Source organism: Narcine bancroftii, chromosome 1 (genome assembly GCF_036971445.1).
Source record: "Narcine bancroftii isolate sNarBan1 chromosome 1, sNarBan1.hap1, whole genome shotgun sequence".
Classification (NCBI taxonomy): domain Eukaryota; kingdom Metazoa; phylum Chordata; class Chondrichthyes; order Torpediniformes; family Narcinidae; genus Narcine; species Narcine bancroftii.
In genome coordinates, this window is record NC_091469.1 from 87004911 (window position 1) to 87019447 (window position 14537).

A 14537-nucleotide genomic window follows, 5' to 3' on the forward strand; every position below is an offset into this window, starting at 1 on the left:
TAGTAAACTGTGAATCAAGTGCTGGGAAATGGATTAGTGTGGCCAGGTACTCGAGCAACAGAGACACGGTGGACTGTAGAGCCCATTTCTGCGCTTCATGACTCTCTAACCCTGTAACACAGATTTACGGATTAGATTTTCAAGTGGGATTGAGCAAGCACAGAGTTTCCCTGGTGTCAGAATTAAAGTTTCAAGTGTACTTTTCTCAACACCTGCACCCTATCTCCCCTCTATTTGCAAAAGATAGACTTGTCAAAGCACAGAGACCATGTACTCAGCAAATGTTGACACCTGCAGAGCATAAGCAATCTGGTCGTAATCACTGCAGTAAGTGTGTTGTTCATTAAGGGTGTCATTGACAGGTTTTGGGAAGGAGTAATTTTAAATGAAATGAGAAAAATGAAATCACAATAACAACATTTGAATCCAATTTACCCAACTCAAGAAGCGCCTGAAGATCTTCATTCAACTCAACTCTCGGACATGTCGAGTGCAACTCAGCCCAACACAATCAATGCTCAATGAAGGAAAAGTTACAAGCACCAGCAATCCAGTTTAAAATTACTTCCTACAAGGCTTTCAGATCTATTAATTGGTCTCTCCGATAATCAATGAATGCTTACAGAGTAAAGGCAAACACTGGGTTATGGACAAGATCTGTTCCTAAGTCTGTCTTTAAGTCAAATTTGTAAGTTAAGTTGGAACAGGTACATGTGTTTCTTATATAGCGTTGGTTAGTCAAATGTTTGTCCTAGTATATAGTATACTGGTATTTTAATATCCATGGCAAATTCATGTAGGCAATTTTTGAACAGCTTTATTTGTTGGCACCAATGTGGTAGATAGGGCATATTCAAAGTCCTTCTAAAATTGTGTCCCATTCTGGTATGGTAGATAGGGTGTATTCATAGTCCTTCTAAATTTGTGCCCCAGTGTGGTAGATAGGGTGTATTCATGGTCTTTCTAAAATTGTACCCCAATGTGGTAGATAGGGCATATTCATAGTCCTTCTAAAATCATGCCCCAATGTGGTAGATAGGGCATATTCATTGTCCTTATACAATCGTGTCCCAATGTGATAAATAGGGCATATTCATAGTCCTTTTACAAGCATGTACTTGATGACATCACACAGGCTGCGCCAACTTTAAATGGCATACCAATGTAGCATCCTGCAGCGGGAGAAGTCCTGCATGATTTCAGCACCGCTCCTAAGGCTGGCAGAATCAGAAAAAATGCCAGATGCTGGTGGCTGTTGTCCACCCAATGTTAAAAGAGGTTGAACTTTAATGGAAACTGGTTCATTCACATCCGGTGGTTGCAGTCAGATGCTGCTAGGCAGTCTAAAGGCTTCTGCATGCTGCTCCACGATCCACACTCTTTTCTTTCTCTTCACTTACAATGAAGCCCTATCGCTCTCTGAGCTCTGAAATCTCTCTTTTTCTTGGGGAAACTCTTTAACTATGAATCATTGGGCAACAACTGCCAGCAGCGTTCTCCTTCCTCAAGCTAACAAACCACTGAAGCTACATGTAGTCCATTCGAAAGTACAAATTGTCCATAAGTCAGATGTTCATAACCCAGGGACTGCTTGTATACCCTGTATTATTGTGGTATATAATCAGATTATTTAACTCCAGAATACACAACTCATGTTTACCATTTATTATTTACAGTAACTTCAGCACAATTAAGATCTTAAGTTACATCGTGAAAAAAAAATTTTCTTCTGGCAACATTCATGATAAGTAAGAAAGAAAATGTTGCATGAATATAATTTCTTTCCCAGTCTCAGGCCATGCCAAAGCACATTATAACCAAGTGCAAGTTTTCAAAATGCTGTCAATTTTGTAATGTGGTAAGTTTGTGAACAAAATGTTTCCAGAAATAACTATTGATTGGAAAGCTGGGTCTTCTCGAAAATAGTGAAATGTTGTTTTTGGAAGATATATGAGAGGGCAGACTTACTTTAATCTCATCTCTAACAGTGCAGAATGGGAACACAAACCCAGCTTGCTGGAATGCTTGTGACAGACTACCAGGAGGGTTAAGATTAATAAAATTTTCTGTAAATCGGTGTAGATGACTTCGTTTCTTGGAGCGAATAGTCTAATTACAACCCTGTGTGGTCTTCCAGCATTGAATGAAATAGGATTCAGAAAAGAGTTGGCCTATCCTTTTGCAGTCAATGGTGAAGCAATGGCATTTGGCAATGACTTTGATCAATACTGCTCATAGAAGATCTAATAATCTCTGTGACATGGACTTTCCTTGTCAACAAATTCTCACTGACAACCTTCCGGGAATATAAAAAGACAGTTTTAAACCATTTTCATGCAAAATAAGACTGCAAACAAAACAATATATATGAAAGACAGAGACTGAATTAACTTAATAATAATGATAAAGAGTTTATTGTCATACACATTATACGAGATATACCTATGCCCTCTTCACAAGTTTCACAAAGGAATATTAGTGTATTATAGATATGAGGAAATTAAATAGCAGGGTAGAAAGAATGAATGAAAACAAGACAGGTAAAATATCAAAAAAGTTGCAAAATTTTACAGCTTAAAATTTCATTTTCAGAGTTATGGTCCTGTTTGTCAGTAATTGATATTTATCACATCACTTAGACTTGGACCAAAATGGACAGGACTAAATCCCCTTTGGTGGGTGTGATTCACAGTAACCATGCACTAACAGCAATGTTGGGTTCTTTGCCACATTAGATTGGTGGGCTAGAGAGTGGGATCCCAGTTTCATGAAGCAAATAACAACCTGGTGTGTGGTACAGAGACCAATCCCCTCACCCACCCACCCTGCCCTTCCCTGCCCATCCTCAAGGTTGTGGTAGCATTTATACAAAATAACTCTGACTGGCATCGATGTTACGTCAACAGCAGATTGCAGAACATTGTGCAGTTCAGTCACAGGAATGATTGTGGTTGAACTCGCTAACTTGAAATGGATCTGGCATCATTTATCGACTAGGGAAAGAGTATCAGGTGTGATGGAACATTTTCATGGAAATTGTGCTTTGATTGCAGGGCATACTTGGATGTGAAAGATCTGAAGAACATTCTAAAACTGGATGGTGCAACACATCTCAATATATTCTTTGCCAATTCATCTGATGAAGAGCTGGCTGGAGTTGCCACATGGCCATGGGATAAAGAAGCCCTGACACATCTAGGTAGTAGATAGAAAATGTTTGAAATAACATTTGCTTAGAAAACAACCTCTTATTTATCTTAGAATTTTTAACTATGCTGGTAATCCATTCAGCACCCTTTGCCTCAATATTCCCGCCTCTCACTTTCTCTCCATTTTTCTTTGCTCTTATCCACTCTTTCCCCATGGCTGTCTCTCTTGTGCTCTCTCTCTATCTCCCTCTCCATCATGCTCTCCCTCCACATTTTTCTTTCTCTCCATATTTCATTCTCTGCCTCTCTCATTCTCCCTCCCTATCTCTATTTTCTCCCTCTTTTGATGACCACTCCCCTTTCTTCCAAGTCACCTCAGAGGGAGCTTTTCTGATCTCCCTCCTTTCTTGGGAAGTTTCACAGAGAAATAGTAGCATGACATAAATATGTGGAAAAGCATAATTTTCTTTAAAAAAATTAACAATGCATTACAAGGAAAGCTAAAAGCGTAATCTTAGTGCATGAACTTTTTTTTACAAACCATTATTATATTTTCAAGATTTGGCATTAGTCAATGTTATCAGAGGAGTCAGATGTAAAATATTGCTGTGATCATTGATAAATGAATCTCTAGGAACAGTATGAGAAAATTCTCAATCAAACCTTATTAAAATTTGTTTCAACATAATAGCTTGGTATGTGGTCTGCATTCAGCAGCATGGCTTATGACAGTGAGCTGAATTGCTACAACTTTAAATAGCTGGACTGTTTTATAAAAGCAGCATCAATGACCTAATGGAAAGCTGAGAGAACATTGAATGCTTCTGGGATGTATGAAGTCAGCAATGCAGGCGGCAATTTGCAAAGTGTTGCAGAATGCCATGTGGTAAAGCAATAGACATTTCATCCAAAACCTCCAAGTACAGTCAGTGTCGGAAAACAAACGGGAGCCTGACCTTTTCTTCAGCTGATCTCCTCTCAGCTTCTCTGCCTTATTATTCATATTTTCCTTACATCTCTTCACATGCTGACATTAAATGCAAACAGTGGTAAAAATGTCAATAGATGGAGTCAGAACTTATGGAGGAGATGGTGTGAACACATGCCAATTGTAAAGAGTTTAATGAAATGAAATCTCATGAATAATTTAGTTGTGTAAAAATGTTGATTAAATAATCTGTAGGAAAACTCTTGTTCTGGTGACAATAACTACTTCATTGAGGAGCAATGAGGTTCGCCTCAGATACAGTATGTCTGATTTTTTCTATATGAGGCAATTGCATTTTCAAGTTTCCACTCTAAATTTTAATGTATAAGTTTGAGGCAAGAACAGACTTATTATATTAATAAAATCATTAACTCAGATGAGTCTATTTCAGATCAAAATTTTTAAAACGGTGTTTGCCAACACTCATGAAGATTGCTGCAACTTCAATCCCATGTTAATCATGCCTATATATTCCAACTGGTTCTTTTCCAGTATTTAACTCTGACATTTGCACCAATATATTTCCATAGGTAAATTACTTCTGTTTGTATACCTAGGTGGCATAGTGCTGAACCCATCATTTTATGGAATTCCTGGTCATACCCATACCATGATTCACGAGATAGGCCACAGTCTTGGCCTCTACCACGTATTCAAGGGGATTTCTGAAATTGAATCCTGTACAGACCCATGCATGGAGACTGAGGCTTCAATGGAGACTGGCGACTTGTGTGCTGATACTAATCCAACGCCAAAGAGTAAACATTGCAAAGATCCTGACCCTGGAAATGAAACATGTGGCATTGGCCTTTTCATTGATACTCCATTCTTTAATTACATGAGTTATGCTGGTAAGATAGCCACTAAATTACTGGGTGCATTCATGTTTGAATTTTGGAGTCACAAGTGATTGCAGATGCTGGAATCTTGAGCCAAAAACAAACTGCTGGAGGAACTCAGCGGTTTCGACAGCATCTGTGGCAGGGAAAGCAACATGGACGTATTGGGCACAGGTGAAGGGTCTTGACTTTCCATTTCCCTCCACAGTTGCTGCTTGGCCGGACTTCCTCCAGCAGCTTGTTTTCTCTTTGAATTTTCATTCTTGCGGAAGAGTTTCTCAACGCTCTGGCTTGATGAAGGCCTCAGCCCAAAATGTTGCTTATGTCTCTTTATCTTTGCGACATAAATTACGTTGTTTGATCTGCTGAGTTTCTCCAGCATTGGGTTTTTACTTCAAGCATGGTGTCTGCAAACTTTTGTTTTTTACTCCTCTCAACTCTGTTTGTTAGATTTGGAAATTTTGCTTGAATCATGCACGATAAAGGAGGAAGTATTAGTGTGATAGAAGTCGGACCAAATATTACAGCAGACATCAAGAAAAATGGTGGTGTAATGGCAATGCAATCCCTGTTTGGCCCCTCATGCAATTTTCTGAGAAATATTATGTAATCCCTGCTTTGTTCATTTTTTATATCAGGGAAACACAGTTAAACTTTACATAAATTCTATATTTGTGTTGGCAAATGCTTTATTGATGGCAAACACTGCACTGAACAAATACCCAAATATTGTTAAAGGACACTTACATTTTTTGCAATTTTGCACAGACCTGAAGAGAGACCCTGCAGGAAATTATTGTTTTTAAGGAAGAAAGAAGCAAAGGTCAAAGAGCAACATTTTCCTTCTGCTAGATGGAACAATTCCCTTTCAGATAATTTGCTTGCTTTTTGATGTTCCTGTATTAGTTTATGCTGTGGCCAAAAGTGGTTTGATCGGAGAATATAAATACGGCTTTAACCTTTGAGTGGGTCAAAACATGCTCACCAGTCCTCTGGGGTCCTGTTTGCATTCCACCATCAGCCATTTGACTTTCAGACCATTGGAGACCCACAAAGAGAAGTACGTGATAGTGTCAAGGACAGATATCAGCATACCTGACCTCCCACTCTGCTGCAGACACAGTAGAAGGGTAATAATTTTATAACAAGAGGTTCCAAATGAATTTCACATCTGGCCCCTCAACTTAATGCCAGCTACAAAAAGAAAGTCCATCGTATTTCATATATTTTGATAAGTATTTTTGATTATTTTTTGATACTTCAATCTACTCACAAAACTTTTACATTTTCCTGACAATGAAAGAATGAAAAATTGTTTGTCAAGTTTATTGTCACCTAATTGTGCAAGTACAACCCTATGAAAGAGCATTCTCAAGTCTTCAGTATAAAACACACATACACATAACACACATACAGGCAAACGACTCTGGACAAGTATTCATTTACACAAATAAATAAATAAATATTATTTCATGAATATGAGAGTCCCTGCTCATGGGAAGAAGCTGTTCCTCAGCCTGGGGGCACTGGTTCTGATACTCCTGTGTCTCTTTCCCAACAGGGAAACTCAGATGCTGAGTGCGGGGTAGAAGGGCTCCTCAATGATTTTGCACGCGCTCTTCAAGCAACAATCCCAGTAGATCATGTCAATGGGGGGAAGGAGACTCTAGTGATCCTCTCTGCCACTCTTTATGGTCTGGTAGATTGACCTCCAATCCCTTTCTTTGCAGCAACCATACCACACTGTGATGCAGCCGGCTAGGATGCTCTCAATTGAGCTCCTGTCAAAGGTTGACATGATGGTGGCTGGTAGCCTTAACTGCTTCAGTCTTCTCAGGAAGTGCCATTGCTGTTGTGCCTTCCTGTCAACTGAGGAGACAGCCAAAGAGATATCCAAGGTATTTTGGCAATTGGAACTTGAATGGTATATTAATTGAGTGCCAATCACCACTGCAATCTTGCAACTCCTGAACAATGTGACTTCAGGTTTGGGAGACCTGAGGTCTTGGAGCAATCCATCCCTATTAAGTTTTATATGAAATCACCTTTGTGTTGTCAATCTTCTTGTTATTGTAAGATATGGAATACAAATCAGCATCAATTCAATTATTGTGGAGAGAATGAGCAAGAACTCCTAGGTTCCTTTTGCAGGTGGGAGTATGAGTAAAATTTTGACATAGGTTTTGAGTCAGATGTGAGTTTCATGAATGGTCTATTTCTCTCTTAAAGATGATGATTGCACCAACTCCTTTAGCCCCAATCAAGTCGCTCGGATGCACTGTTACTTGGATCTGGTGTACCAGAGTTGGCAGGCAGCGACAAAGCCTCCACCTGTTCCTGTTGCCCCAGAGATAATACATCAGAGTGCAGAATCGGTGACGCTCCACTGGCTTCATCCAGTCGATGGGCAGTTCTATGAGAGGTGACAATAGCCATGTGCTCACTGCATGCTCTTTATTGTTTGCTACCTCATCAAATGTTTAGGAGACTTTGACAGTTCAGCCAGTCAAATCAGCAATAATTAGAGTCAAGCAGCTGAAAGTAACACAATTGGACACAGTATTGCCCCAGAATTTGCTGCAGACAAAATGGAGTGTGATTCTCACAGGGTCATTAGCACACAAATCTAATGGTGAGGCAGAAATAATCAATGAGTTGGGAACCAGAGGAAACTTTTTAGCGATTTGTGCAACTTTACAAAAGTTTCCATTTCACCTTACTCTTGCATCACTTTAATAAAATTTCCATATTTGCACAATAATTGACCATTAAATTGGCCAATAGCTGGCCACTTATTGCTGGCACCAGAATTATCCCTTCAACATCCAATTCACCTGTCTGGCCCATTTAGATAAATTGGAATTTATAGAGATTTTGAATTGTAAATTTTAAATATAGTTCAGTTTTCCTTCTGCTTTCTATTGGTACAAAGTTCCTTTAACCATATAACCATTTACAGCACGGAAACAGGCCATGTCGGCCTTTCAAGTCCGTACCAGTTTTCTCATACAATTTCTTTCACTCACATGGGTTTAGAAGATGCAGTTTGTTCTGCTGTTCATCTTCACCTTACAATCAGCCTTTTTGTGCAAAAACATGTTCAAACCAAAACAAGGACTTAATAGGGCATTTTATAAACAATTCCTTCTGGCAAAATCTTGACCAATAGCTTGAAAAAAGTTGTAGAGAGGCACATGACAGAAGTAGGCCCTTTGACTCGTTGAGTCCCTGCTGATAATCAAGAATCTATTTACAGGTGACCTCTGCACACTAATTGTCAGGAGGTTTTCTTGTGTTCCACTGATGGGAGATTGGTTGACCTATCGATGCATGCCTGACTGCATAACACTGTTCTACATGGACAAAGATTGGAGCTTGGGTATTGTTAAATGTATAGAGGATGCCAAGATGTATAGATAATATTAAGCTGAAACACTTTAGCTGCACTTTTAAAGCCAGTGATGACACATTATGGACACATCTGAAGCTGTTGGTCTGCTGCCTGTGAAAAATGCTAATATAGGTACTTTTATATTTAACATTGAATTTGAAAACTTTAGTGAACCAGGATCAGTCTGTGAAGCCTGCACTGAGAATGGAGAACTTATCCAGTATGCCTTCAATGCTTCTTCCCCAAGACCATGTGACCCATCTGGACACTGGAGCCCCAGGGAAGCAGAAGGTTAGTGACAGCTAAAACAAAGCAAAATGTGAAGCTACCCTTTGCCACATGGATGATTTTGGAGGCAGAACATTGCATGCTGTCATTTATTTGATGTAAGCTTGGTGCTCCCATCTTGTACAAACTTCTTCCATCAGAAATACTCTGCCCTACTCCTAACTTATCAGTCTTTTCTCTCCATTGCATCACAATATAGGTTGCCATCCACTAACCATGCCAGGAGATGGTACTCTTTTACCTTCAACCTGTTATTAAGAGATGTGAAAGTGGCCTGAGCTGACTTACTCTCCTGCTATTTGACAGCATTTCTGTACTTCTTGATTCAAAGTTGCCTAATTGTTGTAAAAGCTTAATTTTGTTTTACAGAGGGTCTTGCAAGTTCCTCCACAGATTTCACACTGAAATAGATGTTAAGTCAATTAAGCAATCAATTCTTGCCCTTACATTGCAATATTATGTTCTTGGCCTTGCATATAAAGAATGTGCAAAGGAGTTGAGGGTTATGGGGATAAGGCTGGAAAGGGGTACTGATGGTAGTGATCAGCCATGATCTGTAAAATGGCGGTGCTGGCTCAACGGGCTGAAGGGCCTACTCCAGCTCTTATTGTCTATTGTCTATTATTATTTATGTTGATGAGTAAAACAAAGAATTGCATTTGGAACTAAGGTATTGGATAAGAATACATCTCGCTGGTTTTGCCATCTGGTGTTACAAAGATTCGTGATTATATAAAGATTAGACCCAAAGGACAAATCCTCATCATCTCTTCCTTTCTATAGTATTATATATTTAACTCCACAATTTGAAATTTAACATTTTAATTTTAACAGTTGTTCTTTTATCACACCCAACTTATGAATCCTGTCTTTTTTTTCTTCTTCTTCACAATCCCAAGTTTCTCCAAATGTATTCAAACCTTGATTTATTCCCCAGAAATTAATCGCTGGTTGCTAATGTTAATGTGCTATAAAGATTTATCAGTTCATTTTTCTCTGGTTTTCAAATTCATATCCAGTCAAGTTCATTTCCGAGTGAAAGTCTAGTGTACAGAGGGTACATAGTGCTACTGATTGGAGATGAAACACATTTCTTGTGTTCAAATTGACTAGCCTAACTCTTGCCACCATTTAAGTTGCTGTGCATCATATTCCCTTTGCAACTTCCTGCTCCTTTCTATTAATATCTTTTGGCACCATCTGCAAATTTGGATATTTAATGCTCTTCCTTTAGTCAAGTCATTAATGAACACAGTGAAAAGTTTTGGCTCCAGAACAGATCCCCAGGAAAAACTGCATGCCACATTCCATTAAATAGTTATATGATCACCACAAATAAATACAAATAAAAGTTTAGAATAAATATTGACAAGTGAATTTTGAAACTAGCTTTGCTGTTTTGTGGAGTTGATCAAACCACGTAACTGTGCAAAGATCAACCTATTGTGTCTTGCCTCAGGCTTGTATGATTTAATCATGAGCCTTTTGTAAGGAAAACAAAATGCACTGTGCTGCAAATTGTGAAGAGAATCCATCACAGCAGACATGAAGAGGTGATCTCAACAAAATATATCAGTGTAAAGATTTTCTGTGGGTCACATATGAGGCACAGTGGATTAAATTCTAGGCTCGGTATCTCTAATCAGGTCTGTGAGGTTCTGTCGTCAGGCTTCAGTCTTGTGAAGGTCCAAGTTCCTCTGTTGCTAAATACAATCTTATCATCCTTCACCCCTCCCTGGCTCACCAAGTATGTATTGTCCCCAGTTCAATCCCACTCACCCTATCCTATTTATACTGGCCATTTCCCCTCTGCAATCTCAGCCTTTATGAAAGGTTCCAACCTGAAACACTGACCATTCTTTACTCCCATTGATGCTGCTCAACCCATTGAGTTTCTCCAGTGGATTGATTCTTTGCTCTGGAATAATCACTGAACCGAAGACATTGCCTTACTTTTGTGCATTTTTTAAATAATAATGTTGTAAGATGGGGTTATAATATGAATTTTGCACTAAACTGCTGCAGAACACCAAATTTCATGGCAATAAATTCTGATTCCAAAATCTGCACTTTCTGGACAGCATGGATCGATCGGGTAGTGGTTACCACAATGCTATTACAGCACCAACCACCCTGGTTCCAACATGCCCCTGTCTGTAAGGAGTTTGTATGTTCTCCCCATAATCACATAGGTTTCCTTCAAGTCCTTTGATTTTCTCCCACGCACCAAAAATATATGGTGTTAGTAGGTTAATTGGTCATGTGGCTGAAATTGGGCATTGTGGATTCATAGGCTGGAGGGGCCAGTTACCATTTTGTTTTAAAAAAAAACTAATCCTCTTGAGTCCCTTCAAGGCATGTGGACCTTAAGCCTTCTTCTCTTCGACGGCACTTCTGTGAGTCCCTTTCTTGGTGCTCTCGCTCTGGTTACTATGGTTTTCTGGCTTTTTGCCACATAGATCCACCATTCTTTATCACTTGCTGGTTCCCCAGTCTCCCACCGTCTAGCCCCTCCCGCTATAAGATTCAGATTTCAAATGTATTGTCAGAGTGCATACATGACATCACATGTAATCTTGAGATTCTTTTACTCCTGTGGGCAAGGCAGAATTGCCACCTATTGGTAGCACAAAAAAAAATTGTACTCTATGTTCACGTGCTTACAAAAAAATGAAGAAATGTAAACAAACTGTGCAATACAGGAAGAGAAGAAATAATGCCTTCATTATTCTGCCCATATCCCCTCTGCACTCTCAATCTTGATGAAGTCTTCCAACCGAAACATTGACAATTCCTACTGATGCTGCTGATCCTGTTGGGTTCCTCCTCTCAACATCTGCTGTCTCTGGTGGGTCCAGAGTAACTTCACTTTAATTTCAAAAAAATTCATTGCTCATAATACATGCTTTCAATATAATTGCTGCACATCTCTCCCCATATTCATTGTGCCATTAATTCAATACATTCTCGCCAAATGCATCAATGCTGCTTATATTTCCTGCTAAAACAATGCACCTGTGGGGCATTTGAGAGGCAGGTGCACTGAACCCAGCTCCTCAGTGTTCACTGAGACACTAAACTCTTTTTCCCACCGAGCCTTTGTGCATCCCTCGGCATGCAGCTTTGCATCTCGGAATGTGACGATCAGCTTCATTGCTTACAGAAAGACGAACAGGTTTTAGGTCCTATGATTTATTTTGTCATCCTTGATTTGCCTAAATCATTTGATCCTTAGTGTAAACTGAGGTTGTGGCAAATGATTCTTTCACTGCAAAAATCCAGTGACTGCAAAACCAGACTATTACTCCTGATCACCAGCCAGTGAGCATGAGTCAAAGTGTTGGAGGAACTCAGAAGGTCAGGCAGCAATTAAGGAAAGCCACAAACCGAAAACCTTTCATCAGGAATCCACACCTTGTTTATCTCAGTAACCACTATGCTTGGTCCAACCTATGAAGTAGCTAATCTCACATGTGAACTTGTCTGTTAGAACTTTGATGAACGTGGATTCCCCAAAGCCTGTATTCCTATCTCCTCCATTTTGCTTTGTTCTGCACTCGCCCAACCTTCCACCAGGCAGACAACCAGGGTCCTTTTGATCTTCATTCTCTACCCCACCAGCCTCTGCATCCAATGCACCATCTTCCAACACTTCTGCTAACATAAACTAAATTCCACCACCAGGTACAATTTAGAATCAAGATTTATTATCATGAAATTTGGTACTTTGTGGCAGCATCATCGTGCAAACCATCTTGTGGCATTAATTGACAAAAATAAAATAAAATAATAACAATAAGTAAAGAAATGTCTTTGGTTCATTGGTTATTCAGGAATCTGGCGGCAGTGGGGAAGAAACTGTCCTTGTGCCATTGAGTGCTCATCTTTAGGCTCTTGTACCTTTTCCCTGATTCTTGCAGAATGAAGAGGACATGGCCTATGTGGTGTGAGTCTTTGAGGATAGAGTCTGCTTTTTTTTTAAGACACTGCCTCATGTAGATGTCCTCAATGGAGTGAAGTCTGGTGCCTGTGATGTTGCAGGTTAAGTTAACAACTCTCTGGAGTTTATTCTTGTCCAGAGAGTTGGTGCCTCCAAACCAGGCAGTGATGCAACCCGCCAGTGTGCTCTCCACAGTACACCTGTAGAAGTTTCCAAGAATCTTTGGTGACATAACGAATCTCCTCAGACATCTCACAAATTATAGCAGTTGGTGAGCCTTCTTTGCGATTGCATCAATGTGAAGGCTCCAGGACAGATCCTTGGAGATGCTAACATCCAGGAATTTGAAGTTCTTAACCCTCCCCATTACTGAGCCCTCAATGAGGACTGGATAATGTAACCCTAACTTCCTTCTGAAGTCCACAATTATCTCCTTGGTTTTACTGATGTTGAGCGCAAGGTTGTTGTCATTACACCTTAAATGAGCTGATCTAGCTCCTTCCTGTACCCTTTCTCATTGCTGTTTGTGATTCTGCCTTCAACAGTGGTATCATTGGAGAACTTGTTGATGGCATTGGAATTGTGCCTGGCCACACACTCGTATAACAAATAGAGCAGTGGGCTAAGCACGTGCTTGTGTTAATGATTTATGAGGAGGAGGTGTTGTTTCCAATTCGTACTGATTGTGGTCTTCCAATGAGAAAGTTAAGGATCCAATAGCACAGTGGAGTACAGAGGCCTAGAGTTTGTAGCTTCCAGACCAGCGCTGAGGAAATGATATTGAAGGCTGAGCTGTAGTCGATGAAGAGCAGCCATAGGTATAAATTTCTGTTTTTGAGGTGATCCAGGACTGAGTAGAGAGCCAGTGATATTGCATCTGCAGTGGACGATTGTGATGATAGACCAATTGCAGTGGGTCCAGATGTTCACTAAGGTTCGTGTTAATTCTGGCCATGACCAGCCTCTCAAAGCATTTAATCAGTAGAAGTTGGTGCTACTGGGCAGTAGTCATCGAGGTAGCTCACACTGCTCTTTTTCGATGACTGATGCCATTTTGAAGCCGGTGGGAACCTCTAACTGCCACACTGAGACATTGAAAATGTCCGTGTCCATTTCAGCTAGTTGGTTGGCGCAAATTTTCAGTGCCTTACCAGGTACTCTCAGGGACTGAGGCCTTGTGAGGGTTCACCCTCTTGAATGATGTTGTGACATCACCCTCAGAAATAGATATCGCAGGGTTCTAAGCTTTTTTCAGGGATTCCAGTAGGCACTGTTTGGTTCTCCTTCTCTAAGTGGGCATAGAAGGTCTTCAGCTCATTAGATAAGACAGTTCCTCCAGTGTGTCCCGAACCTCAAGGCCATCTATAGTGTTCACCTTTACTTTGTAGGCTGTGATGGGCTGCACTCCTTGCCATAGTATCTATCTCTGTCTCTAGTTTCCTCTGGAATTGTCACTTTGCTTCAGAGATGGCCTTCCACATGTTGGACCAGGACCTCTTGGAGAGATCTTGATCCCTTGCTCTCCCTCAACAGGTTGTGGATACTATGATTCATCCAGGGGTTCTGGTTTGAGGAACACTGTATTTGCATGTGGGCATGTACTCATCCATGCAGGTCTTGATGAAGTCAGTGACACCTGTTGCTTATTCATTCAAGTCTATAGATGAGTTCTTGAATATGTTCTAGTTCACTGATTCAAAGCAGTCTTGCAGATGCTCCTCCACCTCCCTCAATCATACCTTTGCCATCTTCACCACTGGCCCTGTGGTCTTCAGTCTCTGCTTGTATGCCGGGAGTAGAAGTACAACCAGATGATCAGACTTGCCAAAGTGCATTTTTCATGGTGGTGTAGCAGTGGTTGAGTGTGTAAGTTCCCTTGGTCTTGCATGTGACATGTTGGTAGTAGTTTCTCAGAGTCTTCAGGTTTGCCTGATCGGGAAGG

The 14537-nt window shown here is 40.3% G+C and overlaps 1 protein-coding gene across 4 annotated transcripts in view; it reads left to right on the top strand.

Annotated features, from left to right (window-relative positions):
• The window catches only part of pappaa (pregnancy-associated plasma protein A, pappalysin 1a), a 374601-nt gene that overhangs the window by 67682 nt on the left and 292382 nt on the right, over positions 1-14537 (top strand). For all 4 annotated transcript variants that reach the window (XM_069932344.1, XM_069932351.1, XM_069932360.1 and 1 more), the window contains exons 3-6: positions 3054-3195; positions 4691-4988; positions 7206-7398; positions 8537-8658. In XM_069932344.1, coding sequence (XP_069788445.1) covers positions 3054-3195; positions 4691-4988; positions 7206-7398; positions 8537-8658 — 755 coding nt within the window. The remainder of the gene's footprint in view (positions 1-3053; positions 3196-4690; positions 4989-7205; positions 7399-8536; positions 8659-14537) is intronic.